General features: G+C 47.7%; 3 protein-coding genes and 2 pseudogenes across 4 annotated transcripts; 1 reads left to right on the forward strand and 4 right to left on the reverse strand.

The window, feature by feature from the left end:
• Positions 1-599: 599 nt before the first annotated feature.
• Positions 600-2,655, forward strand: LOC125515818 (annotated as a pseudogene).
• Positions 2,656-5,512: 2,857 nt separating this feature from the next.
• On the reverse strand, positions 5,513-9,053 carry LOC125515820 (receptor-like protein 2). The gene has a single exon (XM_048681323.1). The coding sequence runs from the start codon at positions 7,741-7,743 to the stop codon at positions 5,614-5,616; it is 2,130 nt and encodes a 709-aa protein (XP_048537280.1). The 5' UTR covers positions 7,744-9,053; the 3' UTR covers positions 5,513-5,613.
• Positions 9,054-9,107: 54 nt separating this feature from the next.
• LOC125515821 (receptor-like protein 2) lies at positions 9,108-11,049 on the reverse strand. Its single transcript, XM_048681324.1, has one exon. It carries the CDS (start codon positions 11,047-11,049, stop codon positions 9,649-9,651), a length of 1,401 nt encoding a protein of 466 aa, XP_048537281.1. The 3' UTR covers positions 9,108-9,648.
• Positions 11,050-12,794: 1,745 nt separating this feature from the next.
• LOC125515819 lies at positions 12,795-17,368 on the reverse strand (annotated as a pseudogene).
• A 7,130-nt stretch (positions 17,369-24,498) lies between these two features.
• Positions 24,499-26,481, reverse strand: LOC125516200 (anthocyanin 5-aromatic acyltransferase-like). 2 transcript variants are annotated; one of them, XM_048681682.1, is made up of 3 exons: positions 25,855-26,481; positions 25,529-25,771; positions 24,499-25,460 (listed from the first exon to the last, which is right to left on the reverse strand). In XM_048681682.1, the coding sequence occupies exons 1-3, from the start codon at positions 26,341-26,343 to the stop codon at positions 24,804-24,806; spliced, it is 1,389 nt and encodes a 462-aa protein (XP_048537639.1). In that variant the 5' UTR covers positions 26,344-26,481; the 3' UTR covers positions 24,499-24,803. The 2 variants fall into 2 exon arrangements, with proteins under 2 accessions (XP_048537639.1, XP_048537638.1); XM_048681681.1 differs by having other exon boundaries at positions 25,529-25,780.
• Positions 26,482-26,578: the final 97 nt, after the last annotated feature.

The following is a 26,578-nucleotide window of genomic DNA, read 5'->3' on the forward strand; positions in this document are numbered from 1 at the left end:
GTATCTTCATGATGCAGCAAAATATGGTCATGGTCATTGGAGATTATAAAAAAAATCTCTCGTTACAACACACGGGCCTTTTTGCTAGTTAGTAAATAACAGCTGCAGCGGAGCATTGTCTTATATTGAAGATAAGCTACATGTAAGTCAGCACGAAAATTTATTTTGGGTAAGTCGATTTTTGGCTATTATATTAAAGATCCAACGGATGTTCTTCTTTCTTCTTCCTCCAGCTTTCTTCCTCCTTCATTCATTTCTCTTTCCACAAAATTAACTTACCCACATTGTAAATTTAGTCAACTTACACGTAACTATTGCGGAAGGAAAAACATATTTTCCATGCATTGGCAGGTGGATAAGATACGTACGTACGTGATCATGGTTGCGCCGCGCATGTCCATCGATGGAGAAATTCAAGTCCACTACAACTAAACGTTGAACAGAAGTGGAGAAGGACACGCACCAAACTCCAAACCTCATTGTCACGTAGCAAATCGCGAGCATGGGCTACACATCCAGTCGTGGTCAGAAGATCACAGTGATTCTCTGTACTCGATCACTCTTCTCGACCAGCTACAAATACGAGTACATTTAACTTACAAAAAAACACAGAAATACGACACCAAGGGAGGGTACAACTAGAGCCGGCAATGGCGGCTCAACCAGTGCTACCACTGCTCTTATCTCCCCAAGCACTATTGCTCTATCTCTTGCTCGTCCCTCTGCTGCTCCTCCTCCGGGCAACAACCACGAGGTCGGCCGGCGAGCGAGCAGCAGCGGACAACCATGGGGGCCGTCCCCTCCCTTCGCCTCCGAACAAGCTCCCTCTCATCGGCCACCTGCACCTGGTCGGCCCCGACCCGCACGTCTCCCTCGCCGCCCTCGCCGCCAAGCACGGCGACGGCGGCTCATGCTCCTCCGCCTCGGCCAGACGCGCGCCCTCGTCGTCTCCTCCCCGCGCGCGGCCGAGGCGGTCCTGCGCACGCACGACCACGTCTTCGCCTCGCGGCCGCCGAGCGCGCTCGTCGACGCCCTCCTGGGCGGCGGCGCCGACGTCGCCTTCGCCCCCTACGGCGAGTTCTGGCGCCAGGCTAGGAGGCTGGTCACCACGCACCTGCTCAGCGCCAGGAAGGTGCACTCGCTCCGCCGCGGCCGCGAGGAGGAGGCGCGCCTGGTGATGGCCGGGATCCGGGGCGCGGCGGCCGCCGGCGCCCCCGTGGACATGACGAGGCTGCTCGGCAGCTTCACCAACGACATAGCGTGCCGCGCCGTGTCCGGGAAGTTCTTCCGGGAGGAAGGCCGGAACGAGCTGTTCCGGGAGGCGATCGACGGGAACGTGGCCGCGTTTGGCGGGTTCAGCGTGCTGGACTACTTCCCGGGCCTGGCCAAGGTGGGCGTGCTCGCGCGACTGGTGTTCGCCAAGACCAATCAGTTGAAGAGGAAATGGGACGAGCTGCTCGATAAGATCATCGACGGCCATGTCAGCAAAGCATCGGCACAGGAGCAACACCCCGAGCACGATCAGCAAGAAGATCAAGAAGAGACAGACTTCGTTGATGTGCTGCTCGATCTTCAGGAGGAGTACAATCTCACCAGAGAGCATATCAAGGCCATATTGATGGTAAATCTCCTCTCATACCCTCATAATACCTTTGTCTTGGTTTATTAGTCCCTTTTGTAATTTATGCTAAATTTCGACCAAATATTTAACTGACAAAACCTTAATACATGTAAAATAATTATATCCTTAGATTCTTATTTGAACATAGTTTTTGATAATATAAATTTTGGTGACATGCACAAATATTTTGTTAATTAAATTTATGGTCAAAATTTACCACAGATTACAATGGAGACAAATAAACCAGGACAAATGTTGTATGTTCGTAGCTAGCCTATTATGGTAAATATGGTCATATATTAAGTGTGCTGATGCTTCAGATCGAACCCATACACAGGACATGTTTGTGGCAGGCGCGGATACGTCATACATAGTTCTCGAGTGTGCCATGGCTGAGCTCATGCGAAAGCCGAACCTCATGACCAAACTTCAAGCCGAGGTGAGGCAAAAGACACCCAAGGGCCAACAAATGGTGACCGAGGACGACTTGGGCAACATGGCCTACCTAAAGGCCGTCGTGATGGAGACGCTCCGGCTACACCCACCGCTGCCGCTCCTCCTCCCGCACCTCTCCATGGCCGAATGCGATATCGACGGTTATAAAGTCCCCGCTGAAACTCGTGTGATCGTAAACGCTTGGGCTCTTGGTAGAGACCCTGGATCGTGGGAGGCTGCCGACGAGTTCATGCCGGAGAGGTTTGTGGACATCGTGTCCCTCGATTTCAAAGGGAGGGATTTTCAGTTTCTGCCATTTGGAGCTGGGCGAAGGATGTGTCCTGGGATAAATTTTGGGATGGCGTCTGTGGAGATCATGCTCGCCAACCTTGTCTATTGTTATGATTGGGAGCTCCCGGACGGCATGCGGCAAGTGGACCTGGATATGACTGATGTGTTTGGCATGACGATGCGTCGGAAAGAGAAGTCATTTCTTATCCCGAGAATGAGATGTTAATCATGCATACTATCTGTCATGAGTTATGTGCACTTGTAAAGCTAGATATTACACTAGTATATATGGTTTTCCCAGTTTTCAAGAGGGTATGTGGGGAATACTCCAGGTACTCACATTCTGCCACATAAAAACTACCAACCTTCATCTCATTTCTAGTCCACCGCGATCAAACGGGTTTTATTGATGGTCGAAATATCGTGGAGCACATTATCATTGATGCCTACCTCATCAAGTCTTGCCATGGTAGGAACGAGCAACCCATGGTCATTAAGCTTGACTTTTGAAAAACATTCGACTCAGTTTCCCGGACCCCACTTATATCCACTCTAAGGCTTCATGATTTCCAACCATTTTTTGGTAGACACCATCCTTTCTACTGGCAAAACAGTGGCCATGCTAAATGGTGGTACTCGGCCCTTGATTGCCTGCAAACACTATATGAGACAAGGCAAGCCCTTTCACCTTATCTCTTCATTATTGTCGTTGATATCCTTCAACAACTAATAAATAAAAATCATAGTCATAGTTCTCTCTCCTATCCATTTACAACTACCTACCACCAACGACACTAGAATACATGGGACGGCGCCCTTATCGCAGCTAAGTTCTCACCCCAAGACGTTGAAACCCTAAAACACATCTTAGATGACTTCGCCTGAACCCTGAATTGATCTGACGTGTTTGGCATCAGATCTCGCCATCACAAACAGATGATGAGAAACCATAACCTCAGCGCCCAAGGAGACGACAGGAATCTACGTTGGCACTATGTTGGTTCCGTCCAGATGGACAAATTCGAGGAGGATCGGAGCTCAGAAGACCAACTCAAAGAAGAGGCGTTGTCATCCGCCTGAACACCGCCCTGTGAGGACTAAAAACCCTAACCTAAACTACTAGTTGGAGTCGAGACACCGAAATTCTCCTCCAACCGCCTGCCGCCAGAGCGGCAAGCAGAGGCGAGGCGAATCCACGGGTCAGCCGGTGTCCAGAGACCCTCTTTGGTTCATAGGATATGAATATCAAGTGAATAGAAAAACCATAAGCGGTGACATGTATCTCAAATAATGAAAAAAGAAATGACGTTTGGTTCATGTGGTAAGAATTTTTTTCATTATGTCTAGGCTAATGCTTTTTTCCTTTGGCAAAGAATTGACTCCTATCCTAGGAATAAGCAATAAGATTATATTGCTATAAACCAAAGGTCTCAAAGAACATTTTCCTATGAAATTATTATCCTTTTGAATTCCTAAAAAATCATGTAAACCAAAGGGGCCCTAAATTAGTAACAGCTGAAGATCTCTTACTCCTAAATGAGATAATTACTGTAAGAAATGCTAAAAGATGGGGTGAAAATGAGAATTTGCCGAAATCACTAATTGAGGAGTACTCCTCGCAAAGATCACTCTCACCTTTCTAGGCTGCGACAAGTGGCGCGCTATATGTGCGTCACTTGTCACAATCTCGGAGTTTTCCCTTTTTTCATAGATCTGTTTATTCAAAACGTTTTATCTCTTAAACCGTGCATTCAAATCTCGAACTGTTTTTACCGCTTGATTTCTCGCGTCAAAATCTTCAAAATTAGATCCCATCTTGGTAGATTTTAACAAACTTTTTTCACGAAAAAAACAGACAAAAAAACCGAACCAGGAGCATGGTTTTTCCGTTTCCGAAAGAGGCATGGCCGTGCCTCTTGGGAAATAACAACCGTGCCTCTCGCGGAAAAAAAGAGAACAAAAAACACATTTTTTTTTCGTTTCTGAGAGGCACGATCCGTGCCTCTCGTGGGAGGAAAAAAATAGAAAACATGTTTTTTTCGTTTCCAAGAGGCATGGCGGGCCTCTCGCGAAAGCAAAAACCGTGCCTCTGACGGAATAAAATAAAATAGAAAACACTTTTTTTTTCGTTTCCGATAGGCATGGTTGTGCCTCTCTGAAAAGCTAAACCATACCTCTCGCGGAAGCAAAAAAAACATGTTTTTTCATGCAAATTATTTTAGCCTAAAAGCTAAGGAAGACCGGTGGAAAACCAAAATGTCGAAAAAACTCAGAAAAAACCGTTTAAAAAGCCAAAAACGCGTGCGAAAATAAAAATACAAAATCCGAAGGGAGCATCCAGAGCATGACATGTGATGGGCGGCTGAGAGCGCGCCAAGTGAGGCTGGTCGTTCTAAGGCTCCCGAAGGAACGCTCGTCAACTAGTTGCTCCCAGAATTTGCTCTAATTTTTAACTTGAAAATAAAGCTCAACTGGGCTGGTTTTGAAGCCCAGTTATAAGCGGCGTCTGAGCCCAGTTATAAGCTGGGCTGGTTCCGGACAGATTTGGGCAATCCAGAAAATCTAAGCCCAACCTTCTCCCATTGCGCACCAGTGGAGAAGGTTCAATAGCTCTAAGATGTTGCGCTGCTGCGCCGCCGCTGGTGGCACCTTCTCCCTCGATTCCGGTGCGCGCCTCGCTGAAGCCATCGAACGTACTCCCATCCCCTCCCCACTGGCTAGCGGATCTTCGCAGCCTGCCGGCGAACATCTTCCCAGCCCCTCGCAGTCACCCGGCGAGTTGGGCCGGCCGGAATCGAACAGGAAGCCGCGGAAGCTGGCGAACCGGCGGCTGGTGGCCGCCGCAGGTGTAGCTCATACGATCCGTCGATCCACGACTCGGAGGTAATTAGCCCAGTTCTCTATTTTATTTGTATTCTAAAATAAAATAAACATCATGTAGTTAACTGCATGATATTAAGCCAAAAGTTATTTGTTAGTATTAACCAAATAACTGCATGATCAATTAGCCCAGTAGCTTGGAAATTGGGGTGGATTTAACTGCAGTTATTTGTTATTAAGCCAAAAGTTAGAGCTATTGATCCTGCAACTTTGTCAGCGAAGAGGACCATTTGTTATACCAGGAGCCATCTTCCTACAGCTCTTAACAAGTTTGCTAGCTAGAAAAGCAAACATCATGTACCTGTATTATTCAGCAAGCTAACAATATGCAAATTACCTTATCCATTGCATACATCATACTAGACCATATTACAGTTGATGTGGGCTTATCCAAAATATCTGAATAATACTAACTGATCATATAGCACCCCAACCCCAAAGAACACACCAAATGCAATCGCGAAGATGATCTTTTCGCTGCATTGTTTTGCAGGGATGATGGAGACGGGAGCTGCTTCAACTGAACTGCAATGGTTAGTAAGCACAGAGCCGCACAGCTTTGGGTTCCCGTCAAAGCTAGACGCCTGGAAGGTGCTCAGCTGCCCTTCTGCTGGAATAGGTCCTTCTAGGTCGTTGTTAGAAATGTTGAATCGTGAAAGGAAGTGAAGATTCTCCAATGCCACAGGGATTGCACCCGTGAGATGGTTATTAGACAAATCTAGCCCTTGGAGGTTCCCGAGGTTGCAGATTGATTGTGGGATCTCTCCATAAAAGTTGTTGAAACTCAAGTTCAGGTAAAGGAGTGCTTTCAGATGACCAATCTCTTGTGGGATCACACCTGTGAATTTATTTTTACCGAGATTCAGCACTTTAGGCCAAGAACTGCCCATGCGGTATTGAAGTGATGGATTCATATATATTGGTAGATCAGGGAGGTTTGGGTCCAAATAGATGGCAGGCTTGTCTGATTTTAGCATTGCCATCTCCATCAAGGCGATTGGGATTTCCCCAGAAAGACTGTTGTTTGATACGTCCAGATGGAAGAGGTGGTTTATGGAGTTGTTCCAGCTTGGCATTGGTCCGGTGAGTTGATTATTAGATAACACTAGTATCTTCAGACTTGTAAGCTTTGATAACCAAGTAGGTATCCTTCCAGTAAACGAACATTGTTGCATGGACAGAAACTGAAGATTCTGAAAACCGTCAATGGTTTCATCTTGTGGCATGGCCTCATTCATGAAGTTTGTGCCAATAAACAGAGTGCTGATGTTCCTGCAGCTCTTAAGGGCATGCAAAGATTTTGTGATGTTTGTGAAGGAGTTTCTAACAAGTGATAGGAAGGACAGGTGCTTCAGGTTGCCTATTCTCGGTGAGATCTCACCATGGAAATGGTTGGCCGACAGCCGCAGTGCAGCCAAATTGCTGCATGAGTAAATGCTTTCTGGAATGATGCCACTGAAATTATTCATCATGGGATCTAAACTTCTTCGATTCTGCAGGGCGGAGAAGTTTACCTTGCCTAGATCTCCACTGAAGTTGTTGATCTTCAGATCGATGGTTTTGAGATTTGTACAGTTGCCCAGAGTTGATGGCAGCTCCCCAGACATGTTATTGCTACCTAAATGCAGCTCCTCGAGCCTCTTGAGCAGAGCTATGGACTCCGGAATCTTGCCACTGAAGTGATTCCCTCCAAGGTCAAGAGTAGCTAGATTACTGACTTTGACAATATGTGCTCCATCAAGTTCTCCTTGTAAACCATTGTTGGGGAAGGAGAGGTACTCCAGTGAGGTAGCGCGGAAGGTTTCAACAGGGAGAATCCCACTTAGGTTGTTGTTGCCAGCCTTGAGCACTTTGAGCTTGGAACAATCACCCAACGTGTTTGGTATGTCACCGCTCAGTTGGTTGTAACAGAGGTCAAGCAATGCTAAATATGGTGACCCAAGGCAGAGAGAAGATGGTATGTTCCCACTGAAGCTGTTATTGCTGGCGTTGAGTGCAATCAGACTGTTCATCACCTTCCATGTGGCTGATGGAAATTGTGAGCTGAACTGGTTGCTTGAGGTGTTGAGTACTTGCAGAGGCCGGTTGGTGGTAATCAAAGGCGGAAGCTCGGGCAGCGGTCCGTTGAGCCGGTTGAAGCTGACATCGAGGACGATGATGCTTCCGGAGAACATGAGCTCCGCCGGAAGACCACCGGAGAACGAGTTGTGCGAGAGGTTGACGCGCAGCAGGCTGGTGAGATTGGTGAGGAACAGCGAGATGGGCCCTTCAAGTCCTTTAGACTCCAGGGAGACCCCGGTGACGGCCCCATCTCCATTGCAGGAGATGCCTTCCCACTCGCAGCAGTCCGTGCCGTTGTTACGCCACGATGTGGCGAGGCCACCATCACACGAAAGCCCGTCGAGGAACCGTAGGAGGTTGTGCTTCTCCTGCTCGGTGCATGCGGTGGCGGGAGAGGCCAAGAAGAGCAGCACGAACAGCTGCAGCACGACCGGAGGAACAGTAAATGAACACATTGGTTAGTGTTTCTTCCCCCTTATTGTTTTGCTGTTGCTTGAATAATGCATGCAGTGCTGGATAGTTATCATATAGGGGTGGATTTAGTTGCATGTCAGAGCTACTGAACACCATCCATAAGATTCTCTATTTCTTTTCATGGGTGCACCTCAGTGCCTGGGGCCATGATCGGTCGGTGCACCAAAAGACAGTGACACTAGCATAGGAAAGCAACATCCATACCTACCCATTATAGCTATAATAAAACCCTATAAACTAGTTTATATAGCTATCACCTAGTTATGGATGGATTAATAACTACCGATTAGTCCAAAAATTTCAAGTAGCAAGAAATCAATCTATTATCTCACTGCCCCAAGTTTCATGTTTAAGTGTAAATGCCTGAAGAGAGTAAGGTTAATTGCTAGTTTAGTCGTCTTTCCTGACCTATTCATTGCATTGCTGCTCAAGAGTGCATAGATTTGTCCAGGGCCCAGGGGGTGGTGGTCTCCTCTACAGACTTACTACCACATGTTTATGGCATGAGCTAGTGAGGGCCCAGGGGGTATGAACCTAGTTTTTGGCCCAGGGGGCACGAACCTAGATTTGTCCCAGGTGGTACCAACCTAAATTTGGAAACGTGATTCATGTCTATGGGAGATATTCTGCTCAATAATTGTTATGAGAGGTCATTTTCCGCCAGCTGTATGAATTAATACTCATCATTTCAGTTTGAAAAATGCTTTATGGTTGTGTTTTTTCTCATGCTTCCTGTTAGTTCCCCAGAAATCTTATTTACCCATTTCCTTGGGAGAGGTCCTGGAACAAAACCAGAATCAAAGGCACATATGCATCATCCATTAATGGATATATTTCAGATGCACAAAGAGTGCCCATGGATTATTCATCTGTTCTTTTGTGGCAAAGAAGCTTTGAGCTTCAACTCCCTATGTCTGTTTTTCCTCTTGTCATTTTCCTTTTTGGACAAAAAAAACACAGCATTTAGATGTCTGCACATGATATAGACATTCCTGCTTTCACTACTCAGCAGCTCGAGTTTACCTGGTAAACAACTGTTCTTGATTAAGTCCTTTTTCAGGACATTCTAATGACAATTCCTTTTTTTTAAATTTGCTTCATGCACTGCCAACCTCTCTTGCTAGCTAATTATTTTCAGGCAGCTAATTTGGCCTCAGATGGTCTGCAGCAATATTGTTGCCATGTTTCTCCATTGTTATTTGTGAACGTAGACAAGTTTTGTTGCCAAAGCTGCTCCTCTTCATAGTTATGATCGATTATACTGTTTATACATGTGCCTGCCAACACACATTCTTCTGGACAAATGGCAATTTCTCTGTTGTGAGGGTGGGGGTGGGGGGAATCTTTCCCATGGATATGGACTCTTCCAAAGCAGCTGAAGTATTTTTCCTGCTTGCTTGGATCACCATTCTGCTGTTTGTGTTCCTTTTCATGTGCAAACTGTGTAAACAGTTCATCCTCTTCTAAAACTAGTGTAGGTGTAAGGGTCTGTTTGGTTTGTGCCCATATTTACCCTACCAAAAAATTGGCTAGCCAAAATTTCGGTTGAGGTTTTGCTTGCCAACGGATTGGCCAACATTGACTACAAAACGCAATAGATTGGTAAAGGAGCATTGCCGCATTGGCATACCAAAGAGTTGGTTCCTATCCAATAAAGACCAACGTTTTGATCATCTCAAAAAAAATTGTACTTTGGTCGCAATCCAAACATATCTTAGAACTAGTTAGAACACATAACACCACTTAATTTACCCTTCTTGACCAAAACAGGGTGGTTTTACCATGGTTCACATGCATGTGAACTTGGCTGCAAAGCTACATGGGTGTTTGGCTAGGCTTTAGTTATGGCTTTCTGTGCTTATAAGCTTCCACCCAACCCAAACAGTTTACTTATTTTTGCTGATGTTCCTGCAGCTCTTAAGGGCATGCAAAGCTTTCATGATATTTGTAAAGGAGTTACTACCAAGTGATAGGAAGGACAGATGCTTCAGATTGCCTATTCTTGGTGATATCTCACCATGGAAATGGTTGCCCGACAGCCGCAGTGCAGTCAACATGCTGCATGAGTAAATGCTTTCTGGCACTATGCCACCGAGACGATTCCTCATGAGATCTAAACTTCTTATATTCTGCGGGGTTGAGAAGTTCACCTCGCCTAGATCCCCACTGAAGTTGTTGACCTTCAGATCGATGGTTTTGAGATCTGTGCAGTTGCCCATAGTTGATGGCAGCTCCTCAGACATGTTGTTACCCAAATGGAGCTTCTCCAGCCTCCTGAGCTGACCTATCGATTCTGGGATGTTGCCACTGATGTGGTTCTCTCCAAGGTCAAGAGTAGCTAGATTACTGAGTTTGACCATTTGTGCTCCATCAAGTTCTCCTTGCAAACCATTGTTGGGGATGGAGAGGTACTCCAGCGAGGTAGCGTGGAAGATTTCAACAGGGAGAATCCCACTTAGGTGGTTGTTGCCAGCTTTGAGCACTTTGAGCTTGGAGCAATTACCTAGTGTGTTCGGAATGCCACCACTCAATTGGTTGTGACAGAGGTTAAGCAAAGCCAAAGATGGCGAGCCAAGGCAAAGAGAAGACGGTATGTGCCTAGTGAAGCCGTTATTGCTGGCGTTGAACGCGATAAGATTCTTCATCATTTTCCATGTGGCTGATGGAAGTTCTAAGCTGAACTGGTTGCTTGAGACGTTGAGTACCTGCAGAGGCCGGTCTGTGGTGATCGAAGACGGCAGCTCTTGCAGCATTCCATTTAGCCGGTTGAAGCTGACGTCAAGGGCGATGATGCTGCTGGAGGACATGAGCTCCAGCGGAAGGCCACTGGAGAAGGAGTTGTGCGAAAGGTTGACATGCAGCAAGCCTGTGAGGTCAGCGAGAGATGGTGAGATGCGCCCTTCAAGTCCTTTAGATGCCAGGGAGATCTCAGTGACGGCCCCATCTCCATTGCAAGCCTGTGAGGTCGGCAAGAGATGGCGAGATGCGCCCTTCAAGTCCTTTAGATGCCAGGGAGATCTCAGTGACGGCCCCATCTCCATTGCAAATGATGCCTTCCCACTCGCAGCAGTCTGTCTCATGGTTCCACGACGCGGCGAGGGTGCCATCTCCCGACGTCCCAGCGAGGAACTGGAGAAGTGCTTCTCCTGCTCAGTGCATGAGGTGGCGGGAGAGAGGCCGGAGAGTAGCAGGAACAGCTGCAGCACGGCCGGAGGAATGGTGAAGGAACGCATTGGTTGGTGTTTTTTCCTCCCCCTTCTTGTTTTTCTGTTGCTTGAAGAATGCATGTGGGGCTAGTACTATTTATCATCTAGCTGTAGCTTTATTATGCTAGGGTGTGCAGAACACCATTCAGAAAATTCTGCAAGTCATGGATGCAGCCGGCTGCACAAAAGACAGCGACACTAGCATGGAAATCAATAGCCACGACCCAGTTGACTTTGTCAAATCTTTCATGAGAATACTCTTTATTCACTAATGGAAGATTACACTACATATATTAAGTAATTAAGCTGAATCCGTGATCTTCTCTTTTAGCTTCATTGAACTAGTAAAAAGGAGTTAAAAATGGATTGGGTTTGTTATCTACATATTTTTCTTGATGCAAATGTACCTACCCCAGTGGGGAGCTGGCTATATATAAGGCTAGACACGTCCAAGTTAATCATCAGTTAACAAGAAACCGCCATGTTCCCTCTGACCTGTGATAGAAATTCATCTCACAGCTAACTCCCTTTCCTCTGGTCTGGCTGTGTTCAGTACACAATAGTTGTCTCATGGGGCCATGATTGACCGGCTGCAAAAAAATAGTGACACTAAATTACAAAATGCCTTCCTCCTTTCCCTATTTTTTCCCCACAATGTTCAATCTGGTTTCCCCCTCTCCGGCGGCCTTTCTGGTGCAGGAAGGCAGGAACAAGAAAAACACACATGTACGTTTGAACTGTAGTCTAAAACATTTTCGGCGTTAGTTTTGTGTGTCCTTTTTTTGCTGCTGGAATGCTTGCAGTGCTAGTACATTCTATCATCTAGCTTCAGAACACCATTGAGATTCTTCATCTCATGATGGATGCAGCTAAGAGAGAGGGCATGGGCACTGGGCCACAGTTAAGTTGGCCCCATGGTCCGCAGGCTGCACAAGAGACAGCGGCACTAGCACGGGAAGCAACAACCGTGGCTATCAATTAGCTACAGGTGGCTATCCGATCAACTAGGTATTTGAACTACCATTGGACGGCATTATGATTTAGACTGTCTTTGCTACCTCTAAGCTTGTACCCCGCTGGCTATATAAGGCTGGACACTGCGTCCAAATCATTCGAGCAACTCTACCCGTTAGCACCACAAGGTTCATCTCTCTCCTATGACTGACTTAAATTCGTCTCCTTTACATGCCAACTCTATCTAGCATTTGTTATGCTCTTTACCCACCCCATTGTGTATCTTGGTATAGAATAATTGGTATTAGAAGGAGTACATGGTTCATAAGTTCATAAGGCAACAAATTCAGCATGCTGATAAAGGGTTCGCAAGAAACAAGTTCGTCCTTGCACGAGAAAAATGATGAGAATTTGTATCACATTATGGTTTTCTCTGAAACAATGACTGATATAGTGGAGGATAAAAGTGCTCTGATACAGCGGCAACAAAAAGTGGTGCAACGGAGGATCAGGGTCGGTGTGGTTACGACTTGCGGCGGCTGCGGAGTCGTCGCCACATCTCGGCACTGCCGGCCTCTACCGCTAGGCCCCCCTCTTTGTACTCTGATAGAATCCTGCATTTTTTCTTGCTTCTAAAAAAATCCTGCATTTTGAGCACATAACTGATTTTGTACAGCGCTTTACAAGTTTGCTAGCTAGAGAAACAAACATCATGTACCTGTATTACTCAACAAGCAACGATATGCAACTTTAGAAGAGACTCGACGAACATATAAGTAAGCGACCCACTTGTAGGTGGATACAAAGATGTGAATAACTAAGGCATGTTTACCTTATCCATTACATAATCATACTAGACCATATTACTGTTGAAGTGTGCTTAGCCAAAATATCTGAATGATACTAACTGGTCATATAGCACCCCTATCACAAAGGAAAGACCAAAGGCAACCGAAAAGATGACCTTCATGCTGTATTCTTTTGCAGAGATGATGGAGACGGTAGCGGCTTTAACTGAACTGCAATGATTAGTAAGCACAGAGCCGCACAGCTTTGGGTTCCCGTCAAAACTAGAAGCCTGAAACGTGCTCAGCTGGCCTGTTGCTGGAATAGGTCCTTCTAGGTTGTTGTTAGAAATGTTGAATCGTGAAAGGAAGTGAAGATTCTCTAATTCCACAGGGATTGCACCCGTGAGATGGTTATTAGACAGTCGAGCCCCTGCAGGTTTGTGAGGTTGCAGATGATTGTGGGATCTCTCCATGGAAGTTGTTGAAACCCAAGTTCAGGTAAAGGAGTGCTTTTAGATGACCGATCTCTTGTGGGATTACACCTGTGAAATTATTTTTACCAAGATTCAGCACTTTGGGCCAAGCCCTGCCTATGCGGTATTGACGTCGTGATGGATTCACTGCATAAATTAGTAGACCTAGATCAAGGAGGCTTGGTTCCGATTCCGAATACATGCCAACCTTATCTGATTTTAACAATGGCATCTGCATCAAGGTGATTGGTTTTTCCCCAGTAAGACTGTTGTTAGATACTGTACATTCAAACAAAAGAGGTGGTCTAGGGAGTTGATCCAGCTTGGCATTGGTCCGGTGAGTTGATTGCCGAATAAGCTTAGTATCTTCAGGTTTGTGAGCTTTGACAACCAATTAGGTATGTTCCAGTCAACGAGCAGTGGTGCATGGAGAGATATTGAAGGTTCTGGAAGCCGACAATGGCATCATCTTGTGGCATGGCCTCATTCATGAAGTTTTGCCAATAAGCAGGGTGCTGATGTTCCTACAGCTCTTCAGAACATTCAAAGCTTTTGTGATGTTTGTGAAGGAGTTTCTAATAAGTGATAGGAAGGGCAGGTGCTTCAGATTGCCTATTCTCGGTGAGATCTCACCATGGAAATGGTTGGCCGACAGCCGCAGTGCAGTCAAATTGCTGCATGAGTAAATGCTTTCTGGAATAATGCCACTGAGATTATTCCTCCTGAGATCTAAACTTCTTAGATTCTGCAGGGCGGAGAAGTTTACCTTTCCTAGATCTCCACTGAAGTTATTGATCTTCAGATCGATGGTTTTGAGATTTGTACAGTTGCCCAGAGATGATGGCAGCTCCCCAGACATGTTATTGCTACCCAAATGTAGCTCCTCCAGCCTCTTGAAGTGATCTATATTGACTGGGATGTTGCCACTGATCTGGTTCCCTCCTAGGTCAAGAGTTGCTAGATTACTGAGTTTGACCATGTGTGCTCCGTCAAGTTCTCCTTGCAAACCATTGTTGGGGAAGGAGAGGTACTCCAGCGAGGTTGCGTCGAAGATTTCAACAGGGAGAATCCCACTTAGGTGGTTGTTGCCAGCCTTGAGCACTTTGAGCTTGGAGCAATTACCCAGTGTGTTCGGAATGTTGCCACTCAATTGGTTGTGACAGAGGTCAAGCAAAGCCAAAGATGGCGAGCCAATGCAAAGAGAAGACGGCATGTGCCCAGTGAAGCTGTTATTGCTGGCGTTGAGCGTGATCAGATTCTTCATCACCTTCCATGTGGCTGATGGAAATTCTGAGCTGAACTGGTTGCTTGAGACGTTGAGTATCTGCAGAGGCCGCTCGGTGGTAAACAAATATGGCACCTCAGGCAGCAGTCCGTTGAGACGGTTGAAGCTGATATCAAGGACAATGATGCTTCCGGAGGACATGAGCTCCATCGGAAGGCCACTGGAGAAGGAGTTGTGCGAAAGGTTGACACGCCGCATGCTGGTGAGGTCGGCAAAGGCACGGCGAGATGCTCCCTTCGAGTCCTCTAGATGCCAGGGAGACCTCCGTGATGGCCCCATGCTCATTGCAAATGATGCCTTCCCACTCGCAGCAGTCTGTCTCATGGCGCCACGACGCGGCGAGGGCGCTGTGTCCTGACATCCCAGTGAGGAACTGGAGAAGTGCATGCTTCTCCTGTTGGGTGCATGAGGTGGCAGGCGAGACCAAGGAGAGCAGCAGGACCAGCTGCAGCATGGCCAGAAGAACGGTGAAGGCACGCATTTTCTGCACTTCTTGTTTTGCTGCTGCTTGAAGAATGCATGCAGTGCTAGTACTAGTTATATCATGCAGCAGGGGGGGTGCAGAGCGCCATTCAGAAAATTCTGCATGTCTATAACCACTACTCCCTCCGTTCCTCTTTGTATCATACATCCGTATGTGGTCCATAGTGGAATCTATACGAAGACTTATATTTAGGAACGGAGGAAGTAGCATGGAAATCATGCAGCCGGCTGCACAAAAGACAGCGACACTAGCATGGAAATCAGTAGCCACGACCCAGTAGATTTGGTTAAATCGTTCATAAGAATAGTCTTTATCCATTAATGGGAGATGATGCTACATGTAGTTAGCAAATAGCTGGCTGCGTCTTCTCTTCTAGCTTCACTCAGTTACAAAAAAGATTGGTTTAGTTATCTACAAAAAACAAATCTTGAAACAAATATATCTAACATTCTACCATTGAAGGTCCATGGTTTTCAGTGCTTGCCACAGTTTGTAAATTGAACTTACATGATCTTGGAGATGTTTATCTACATTGAACTTACATGATGCTGGAGATGTTTATGTACATTGAACTTACATGATCCTGGAGAAATTTGTAAATTGAACTTACAGTTTGTAAAAAAGATTGGCTTAGATCTATATTCGTTTTCCTTCAAACAAACACATCTAACATTCTGCTACCCTGTAAGGTTCATCTCTTGAAGGTTAATGGCTTTCAGTGCTTGCCAGTTTTGTAATTGATTGTACATGGTCTGGAGATGTTCTACTTTGGTTTGCGGTCTCACGACCAGTGGCACATCAGTGACAACATTCCTGTACTTTTACTTGGAAACCATTCCCAGCATGTGGTTGATTCAGTTCTTTTGACGGGGAGGACAGACCGTGCATTTACGCGTGACATTGTCCACGCAACTAATCCATATTAATTGTCGTTGATTTAGTATAAAGTCCCCATAGTTCGTTGCAACGTCATATGCACGCTTCGAGGTTACATCCTCCTTTGTATTGGAGATCCTCGCAGTCCTCCGCCGCCACCTTCATGCCCACGCCTGTGGGTCGATCCTGGAGCAAGTAATAACGAAGAGAAAATCGATCAGAAGATCACCATACATCTGCTACGTGAGTTTACCACGATTTTATCATATGGAGGAGGTACAAGAACAATACTCCTACATGGAAAAGAATTCGTTTGGAGGAGGAAACGTACCTGAGGATAGAACAACAAGGCCAAGGACCAAGAAGAACATGCAGCAGGTCGTCATAAATCATCATGGTCTCGTTAGAAATTTTGGCTAGTGATCGCCTGGCTAATGGCTCCTGAACATGATCTGATGATCAGATGTTGGCGTGCGCTCACAGGGAATTTATGTAGGATGGTCGTGCTTATCTTGTCTGCAAATAATGTATTTATTACTCCCTTTGTCTTCGTTTTAGTTTAACTGAACTAAAACCACGATAAGTATTTTGGAACCGGAATAGCTTCACACACGACGTTCTCTGGATGGCATGTGGAAGATGGCAGATCCCACGTTCCTTAGTCATGGAGGAATTTAATCTATCGGTGACTAGCTAGTGTCATGCATGCATCAGTCTAAATATCGTCGGCTTCATAGCACTGCTCTTTTGAAACGGAGGGAGTATGTCATAACTGCAACATTGAAGATAAGTTGCTTGGATTGCATGAGATAATCATATCCATGTGTTGGGACTCCCCAAATTCAGAGAAACAATTGCCACTTGCTGCTGGTTTTTGTGGTGGGAAAGAAGAAAGCTAACACACGGAGGAGTAAAGCTTAATGCTTCACAGATCAGTGTAGCGGTGAGATCACTTGCTGCTAACTATATTAATGCTTATTCTCCAAAACCAAAGATCCGACAGGCTGGCTGGATGAGGCCGAGGAATGGGTACGTCAAGCTGAATGTGGATGCGGGGTTCGACCATGATTTGCTGGAGGGATCTGTGGGGGCTATCATTAGAGACCACAATGGTAATTTCGTGGTAGCGGCCAATGAAAAACTGAACATGTGCTTCGATGCAATTACCGCAGAAGCAATTGCAGTAAGGTTTGGCTTGAATCTAGCCCATGCCGCTGGATGCAACAAGATCGAGTTAAATTCGGATAATCTTGAGGTCATCAACGCGCTTAAAGAAGGGAGTTCTTCTTCGGTTGCCAGTGCCATCTTTGATGACTGTTTTTTTATGTCCTTAGATTTTACTCATATCATCTTTGAACACTGCTGTAGAGATAATAATAAAGTAGCTCATGAGTTAGCTAGAGTAGTTAAATTCAATCCTCCTGGTGTTTGGCTGGATACAGCCCCGGGGCCGGTTATCCCCCTGATTGTTTCTGATGCTACTATTGTAGCTACTTAATAAAGGAGGTGTTGAATGTCAAAAAAAAAAGGCTAAGAGCAGTAAATGATTTTTACATGGAAGGAGGAACATATCCTGGCAACAGTAATTCCTGTATTTTCTCTGGGTTTTTTTTTCAGTAACCATGCACCAATGCACGTGCCAACCACGTCTCTATCAGTATAAATTAAGCACATTTTTTTAAACCATGTTCGTCATAGGACAGTTGCAACTAAATTCAACAAAAGCCCTTTCCGGAAGCATTCCAGATTCAGAAATGGCATTTCCAAAATGAACTATAAGAGAACATAAAGATATACATGGTCATATCAACTTTGCAACGGTCTTAGAAAAAATAATTTCATAATGTACGGAAGTAATCAGCTGTCAAGCAAATCATTAATACTTCATCGTCTTGCATTTCGTCTTCTATGACTTCAACATCACCACTTGCACCAAATGATATGGATCACCAGATGGGCGTTTTTCAGTACATTATGCTGAATATACCCTAAATTAAAAGAAGCAAACTTGACTAAAATAGGTGCTCAAGTGTGGACTATCCAATAGACAATATCATGCGTGCACATTTTCACTAAACAGTGTTTACTCAGCTATGTCATCACATGATACACAAAATGATCATGGAATTAAAAAAATAAATAGGAGTGTCTGAAAGAATTGATGGTTTTGAAAACATCAAGATTCTTGCAGTCCAATATATATTGACCACTGTTTCCCTATTAAAGCTCTGAAATCAGGAGATGTTATTCTTGTGAAACAGTGAGCTCAGCTGTTCGACTCCAGTTTGGATCAGAAGGTTGAACTTTGTATCCTATGTCAACCCAAACAGCGACAAACTAGCTTACAGGGGCAAATCACAGCAGAAATGTTTGCAGATGTCAATGCTGAAATCAGAATAAACAATTTTTCAGGTGGTCAACGTTGAAATGAAATGTTAGTCCTGGACCATGCAACGACCTGATCTTCATTGACTCTCAGGTCTCAATAATGAAGATGAGGCACGATCGTACCCGAATGCATATCTATAATTCAGGAAAAGAGCACACAGCTGCAGATCACCCCATCCATTGGAATGTTTGCCTAGCTAACTCCCTGTTCTTCACAAAGCCATGTGCACATTACATGAAGATCACAGCACAAAAAAGGTGCACACATCAGGTCCATAATAAAGCCAGATCAGCGACAAAAGGGAAACCTAGCTATGCATCAAGTACTGAGATAACTATACCAGATGTCAAGATTATGACTAAATAGACGGCACCCCAAAAGGTTGTTTCTATCTGAATTCTGACTAGTTCATATATATTTCTCTAACAGTTCAAGGCTGTTACAAGCATGCACATAGAAACCAACAGCCATCAGATTAATAAGTTCTTCCATTATCAGAAAAGACCGTGAAACACACATTCTGAAACCAGCTAAAATCTCAATGCTTATCTGTCACCCAGCACCATCTATCAGCCCAGCCATTACTCCCTCTTAGTACTAACGATGTTCCTTTATACTGCACAGAAATTGAGCACATTTATGCAACATATACGCATGATTCTGTCCCTGCCGATACCATATGTCAAATACGCATCTTACTTGGTTTTCCTGCTCAAGTAGTTAACAAAGAAATCTAAAACCCTGTAGCACTAAATTAAATCGCAATACAACTCTAATAAGGCAAAATCTACTAGTACTAGGTTGGAACGTTGGGATTCAAATTGCATTAAAATGGGCCCCAATTTATTAGTATCTTCCCATAAAACTGTTCTTCTCACTTATAAAGAAGAAAAAGGCATGGCCACTTCTCCTCTAGATTCATACGCCACATCAAGATAGTAGTAAATCATACTAGTTCTGTTTTAGAGAGATACTAGCAAGCATAGTTCTGCCTGAACCCTTGCACATATGGATGTGCTAACGCTAGAACTAACACTAAAGCTGAATATATGTCCATGTTCCCTAGCAAACAAAAACATTGGAGGATACTGATCACCTGTGCAATAGTCCGCCCCAGCAAAATTGTCCCTAACTCGTCGCCGGTTACCCTTTTTACGCCAGACAAACAGAAAAACAGAGCACTTGAGGAACTCGTCCAACCAGATGTTAATCCACCACGTCTGCGAAGCCCATGTCGATGAGGAACTCGTCCGCCTGCTGCCACTCAGCCTGCGTCAGGTCAGTGTCAATCCTGAGAACGTCGAGCGCCGGGCCTGGGATGATGCTGTCCGAGCGGACGTCGCAGGCCGGAAGCTCCGGGAAGTCGCTGGGAAGGTCCACGGACGACCCATCCCCGTCATCAGCAGCGGCCGCCGTGGGTTCTTGCTCGAAGTCGGTCTTGGCCGCGGCCGCCGTGGGGTTTTGCTCGAAGTTGGTCCTGGCCGCGGCGCCGTACATCCCGACGGCCGCCGCGTCGTACGCTCCGGCGGCCTCCACGGCGGTGTCGAACCTTCCGGCCGCCACCACCTTTTGCCTCTCCGAGTCCCACAGGCCCGCAAAGTACTTGCCGTTCGGCTGCCGGGACACGCCGACGAACTCGGTCCGGGCGTCAGGCCTGGGCGCCGCCGGCTTCTTCTTCTTTGCTGCCGCCGCCCGGCCGGCCGACCCGGAGACGCCGTCCTGCTCGTAGTTCGTCACGGCCCGCGCGCCGTGCAGCCTGACGGCCGCCTCGTCGTACGCCCTGGCGGCCTCCTCGGCGGTGTCGAAGGTGCCGAGCCAGCGCGTCTGCACCTTGGAGTGCCCGATCCGCGCCCCGTAGTTGCCGGCACGCGTCCGGGACACGCCGCGGAACTCGGTCCGGGCCTCCGGCCGCGGCGGCGCCTTCTTCCTCGCCGCCCTCCCCGCGCCGTACGCTCCGGCGGCCCCCTCGGAGGTGCTCCCCTTCCTCCTCCCACCCGCAGCTTCCGCGGCCCAGTCGCGCTCCACCGCCCCCACATCCACGCCGCCCGGCAGGCCTTGCTCACGGACGCTCTCCGCCGTCGCCGCCATCACCATCATCACACTGGACTGCGCCGGGGTGGGCAGGGCACGCCGCCGCAACAAGAGGCGGAAATGCGCGAGCTTTCGTGGGGTTTTGAGGGACAGCTGGCGTAGAGGTTCTGTTTGTGATTCGTGCAAGCTGCAAGATTTCGTCTTGCAGTTGCTCTACACTGTACTGTATTGGCGGCCAGCACAGCTGTCAGGTTAGGTTAGGCGGGAAAGGAAAAGAATAAAGCTGGTGGTTCACAATACCCCTTATCTATTTTTCTGTTTCTTTCACCCCCTAAACAAACCCATACCGGAAAGAACCCCCTGGGTGGTTTGTCTCCACTTGCTGCTGATGCGGCATTGGTCAACGGTGGTTTTGACCTGCGGGTGGGCCTTCCTTGGCAGGTGTGGCTGAGATTGACGGGTGGGCCTAGAGGAGGCGGGGTCCGCTTGACAGTTCTGTCTCCTTCCTCTGTCGCTCGCCCGCGGGACAGAGAGGAGCTCGGGCGCTCGTCTCGGCGGCAAAGGCCACCCCCGGCGGAGCTACGACCACTGGATTGACCCCCGCGATGCAGCGCGTACCCCGGCAGCAGCAGCAAGCAAGGCAACAACGGCACAAGCAGCAGCCACAAGCAAAGCGGCAGCGAGCGAGCGCACGGGGGTAGCTGCAGCTGCGGCGCACATGGGCACAGATCGAAGGGGGAATCGGCAGAGGAGCTCACCGCGGAGCTCATGGACGAGGTTAGCGAGCGCGGGTGTCGATGGACACAACGAAATCGATGACAAGATGCGGCGGCCATGGACGAAGACGATGGCGATGGCGAGCGTATGTGGCCTCCTAGCCCGAGCCCTTCGGCGAGAGTGAAGGAGACGGCGATGGCAGAGCTACTGGATGTCTGGGCGTGACGAGGGGAGGCCGGCGGCCGCGGGATCGACGCCGCGACGGCGACCATGAGCTTCAGGCGACGAACAAGGGATATGCGGGAGATTTGGGGTTAGAAAAGAGGGAAGGAAGAGGAAAGAGAAGGGAGGAAGGAGAAGCAGGGCGCTCGGCGCGGCGGCTTGGAACTCCGGAGTCGCCGGCGTCGGCCAGAGGCGGCGGGGTCGGGTGCAAGGGGAGGCTGGAGCTCCTCTATCTCAGCCCAACCTGATGAGGGGGGGCCACCTGTGGTCAAAACCACCATTGACCACTGCCACATCAGCAGCCATTTGAGTCAAAACACCATAGGGACCGATTTTGTCCGGTATGGGATTGTTTAGGGGGTGAAGGGAACAGAAATAAAGATCAGGGATTATGTGAATCACCAACTTTTTTCAGGGTAGTAAAATGGTCTTTTTTCAAAAGAAAAACGGTTGTTAGTTTTTAGTAGTTTTTTTTTTTGGAATGGTTACCTTGAGGGCTTTCTTGAATTGCAAGAATCCGAGGGAGAATGCATGATTAAGATGTCGGTGTAATATGAATTTTCACATAATTTAGAAATGAAAAGGCTAAAAATCTGATGTTGGTTTTTAAATAGTGGAAAGTTTTTCGTGGCACGAGGACAACAATTTTTCTGGCAAAAAAATGAACTGAAGCGGATTTGCAATACTGGCAAATTGAACTTGTCATCCTCGGTGAACACAACTTGGCACGGCTTTGGGTTGAGGTGGTGGGTAACGATGTTGGAGATTTGGGTCAATGTGAATCGGTGAGGCAACACCGTAGTGACATTGGTCGTGGATAGAGGGAGTTCACCAATTTTACATAAAATGGCTGGAGAAGGAAGAACATGACAAGTTTTTTTTTTTTGCGGGGTGAAACGAGCTTGTATTAATTAAGGAATAATGTTATACTCATTTTCATAGATTTTACATGAATTATTCGCCAGATCCTAACCAGACCACCGTGTGCTGGGAGCAAGGTCCCATCCGAGCCGAGCCATGAAGTATGCAGCTTCATTCACCGATCTTCGGACGTGGACGAAGCAATCCCGTTGGGTCCTATGCTGAAGGCTCTTTGTCTCCTCCACTATGTCAGCCAACAAAGACCTGTAAAAAAAACATGATGGCGGTTTGATCTACTCCCTTCGTTTTTAAATATTTGTCTTTTTAGACATTTCAAATGACTACTACATACGGATGTATGTAGACATATTTTAGAGTGTAGATTCATTCATTTTGCTACGTATATAGTCATTTGTTGAAATACCTAGAAAGACAAGTATTTAGGAACGGAGGGAGTAGCATCGACGGTCAAAATCCCGATGTTGAGCTAAAAAAAGGCACTTGAGCACTTGAGCTATAGGGCAAATATTTAACTCTGTGAAAACTCACATTTGACCGTGTTGTGGAAACTGATATTAAAAGAAGTGTGTTCTTCTTTTGGGATCTAAATAATCTCAACAGTTCATCAACGGCAAGTTCTAAACTATGTAGTGAGAGGTACATTTATTAATTTTTCAGGGAAGGAAAGAGACACAATTATTTTGCATTCCAAACTACCCCGGGTAAACAAGAAATCATCAAGTAACATATTTGCTAATTACGTTACATATTTCCTTATTACGTAACATATTTGCTAATAAAAGAAATACTGCCGGAGATCAATTTGCTAATTTTAGCATTTCCTTATTACGTAACATATTTTTTCGGGGTAAAAAGGAGTTTTATTCTAAAATTATAGTGTTACAACCGTCAGGCAAGAAATCATCGAATACGAAGGAGTTTAACAAGATATATTTTATGGTAAATCATACTACCCAATATGACGGGTAGTATTTAACTAATCCAACGGTGTTGCTAATTTCTAATTAGGGATAAATCTGTTCTTTATTCCAACATTTAATTATAATGATTCATCTGCGTACACGCGGTCGTCTCCAACCTCCGACATCCTAACGTCGCCTATAATCACAGTCGGCCCAGCTTGCAGGCCGTCGCCGGCCGCCGGCCACCCCTAACCTCCTCATCCTAACACCACTTGCAGGCCCCCGCCCACAAGACCTCGATCATCTTGACGCTGCCTGCCATCCTCCGGTGCATGAGTAGACGGCCGCCGAGCGGCATGAGTAGACGGCCGCCGAGCGGCATGGCGCCACTGTGTTGAATTGCTGGGTCCACCTGTGACTTCGGCGCGTCATTGCCTGACTGAGTTTTAGTTGATTACTACCCAAAATACCCCTACCGTCTTAATATACTACCTAAACTGAGCTGTAGCATTGGTAAATCTGGAGCCGCTTAAATGGACGGCTAATATATCGCGGATGTACTGTAAGGCTGGTCGTAATGGGAGTATCATAGGTAGTATCATGCATGTCAACTAAGCAATTTTGATGAGGTGTCATAGAATTAAATGAGGAAAGAGAAGCTTGAGTATCATACCATGACACCCTATCATATTAAATGATGTGCTACTTTGTGTCATGCATAACAATAAATATAGTCCTATATGATCCCAACATATGATACCATTCATTATAGATGTAGTATCTCATAGTACACTAGTATTATGTGCATGATACTAGTAGTATATGATACTTTTCATTACAACCAGCCTAAAAGGTCTCTTTAACAAGGCAAGTAGGGACAAATGACCCATACACTCACACAAGGCCTTTATTACTCTCGCAGTGATATATTCAATGCGGCTATAACATGCCAAACATATTATGGTTCTTATGAAGCTTTTGTGGAATAAACTGCAGCTCAACCATCAAGGCTAGCTGCCCATAAGTAGATCGAACCAAGGACTCGTCAGATAAAATCGATAAAACGGTTAACGTGTTAGGTCACAACCAAAATCAACAAGACCAGGTTCTTGAGGCCTGTTTGCATGTTGTTTGTTTTGGGCATGTTTTCATCTACACACAAAGAAAATAATGACATGTTCACATTTATACATCTCAGATGTAGTATTAACAATGTCATTGTACAATTCAGTCGAGATTGAATCAGATTACTTATTTGTTGTGGACACCTTGAACTCTATGGATTACTTGGACCCTCATGTGGCAATAATGGCTAATTGCAAACAACTAGGTTGGAGTTCGGAAGCATTTCTTTCAACGAGACCAACCCGGGCTAAACTAGCCTGTTGGCATTTTCTATAGATGAAAACTCCACGAGTATCAAGCACTCGAATCTAGACTCGAACACCGGTGGGCTAGTTACTAACTCTCGCACCTTGCCAATTGAGCTACGCTTTGTTCTTCCATATTTTAGTTCTCATTCTCTTGTAAACGAGAAAAACAATGTCATTTATTATGGCGGTTTCTGTACCAATGCACGAGCAGGTGATTCTACCAAGTGCAGATTATCATTTCTCCTCTCCAAATAAAAAACAAGTGCGGACTATTGTTGCGCTTTGCGTGCGCGTTATCATTTGTTCCATATCGGATATGTTCAGACTTCAGAGAGGAGCATGCATACATGCAGGTGTCTCAGGCCAAGTCTTCACCTGAAATTATCGATTATTTGCAAGATCATTCAACATAGAACAGCATCTGCTTACTGATAATCACCACAGGACGGTCGTAGACGCTCATTCAGCCATGAACACGTCGCGGAACGCCTGCATCTTCCCCGCGGCAATCGACACCGACGCCTGCACCGAGCCGGCCTCCCTCCCGGCGACGAGCACCATCTCGCCGTCGTGGTTCATGGACGCCAGCTCCACCCTCGCCGGCCTCCCGAACCCGAAGTCCACCCCGTACGCGGGGAACCAGGGCGACCCGGCCAGGACGACCGCGCGGCCCGGCGGGATGGCCGCGAACTTGGTGCGCCACCGGCCGAGGTCGCGGAGCGGGTCGCGCTTCGCCTCCGCGACGGACTCCCTGACGGCCAGGAGCGCCCGGGCGGGCCCGTCGGGCCCCGCGAGCTCCGACCCGCCCAGCGAGGCCATGCAGAGCGCGACGCAGTTGCCCGCGTAGGCGTCCGGCGCCGGGGGCGACATGTACGCGCGGCAGTCGGCGAGGAAGGCGGCGAACACCGGCGCGTCGTCGTCGGCGAAGCCGCTGGCGCGCGCGATGGACACCCACCCGTGCGCCGCCAGGGCGGCGAAGGTGGACGGCGCCGTGCCGATGTTCGCCGCGGACGCGAGCCTCTGCTTGAGACGCTGCACCGCGGACGCGGCGAAGGTGAAGGTTCGCCGGCTGAGGCGACGCCGGCCGTCGAGCGCGGGATCTTGCCTTGGAGCAATCTGCGGTTGGTTCAGTGACTGTCAGTGACATGGATTGGAAGCTTTGGCGAACAAACTGCGTTGTTCACCTTAGGCAAGTTCGGGGCGATTTGCTGCAAGAACAGCCTGGCGATCTCTTCGTCGCCGTGGGACCGCACCAGCCTCCGGTCATGCAGCGGAACCGACCCGGCGGGCACCTGGCCAACCTCAACACCGGACGCTGCCGCCGCCCACATCTCCAAGAACCGCCAAATGCCGCGCCCGTCCGCCGCCGTATGGTGCACGGCCACCCCCAGTGCCACGCCACCGCCGCCACCGACGAACTCCGTCACCTGCTTACCCTTACCCACGCATTCCGCATAAGGGAAGACAACCGCGGATAACTTACACGTGTGAGGTGTGATGTGACGCGTACCTGCGCGGCCATCACGGGCGCCGGGAGCTGGTCACGGCGGATGTCCGGGATAAGCTGTCCGAGCGCGTCCTGGTCGTGTTCTGCCGCCTCCTCGACGAGCCGCTCGAAATCGAGGTCCGTCTCGGCCTCGACGAACGTGACGCCGCCGCAGGGGAAGCCCTCCCGCTCGTCTGGGAGGACGATCGACAGAGCGCGCGAGTCCGGCGAGTACGTGAGCTCGCCGGCGAAGGGGTGGAAGGCTGGGAGCACTTGCGCGAGGGAGGACCTGAGGGTGCCGACGACGTCCGAGAACGGGACGCCGGGCGGGGAGCGGAAGAGGAAGACGCGGCGGACTGGGGGCAGCGCGACCCAAAACGCGTCGAACGGGGACAGCGGGACGAGCCGGCCGGGGTCCGGGAGCTCCGCGCCGCCAGCGGCGGCGAGTGGGACGGCGGTGGAGCTCCGCGTGCGCACCATGGGCGGCATGTTTCCCGATCTGTTCCTTGGCATTCACAGCTTCCTCTTCTGGCATGACCGCATAAATAAATCGCCGGAAGCGGCGGGGAAGCTGTCTGCTTGCGCGCTTACGCGGCGCGCGCTCGTCACCATGGCCGACCCAGCGGCAGTATACAAGACTCGTGTCCGATTTCAACGTGTCTTCATCTGATTTCTTTCTTGAAAAAAATTGATATTTAAAATATCTCTACTCCTAATGTCTCAGTTGGTAGGTCGCGTTCCGGGTTTT

This window comes from Triticum urartu, chromosome 6, assembly GCF_003073215.2.
Source record: "Triticum urartu cultivar G1812 chromosome 6, Tu2.1, whole genome shotgun sequence".
Lineage (NCBI taxonomy): Eukaryota > Viridiplantae > Streptophyta > Magnoliopsida > Poales > Poaceae > Triticum > Triticum urartu.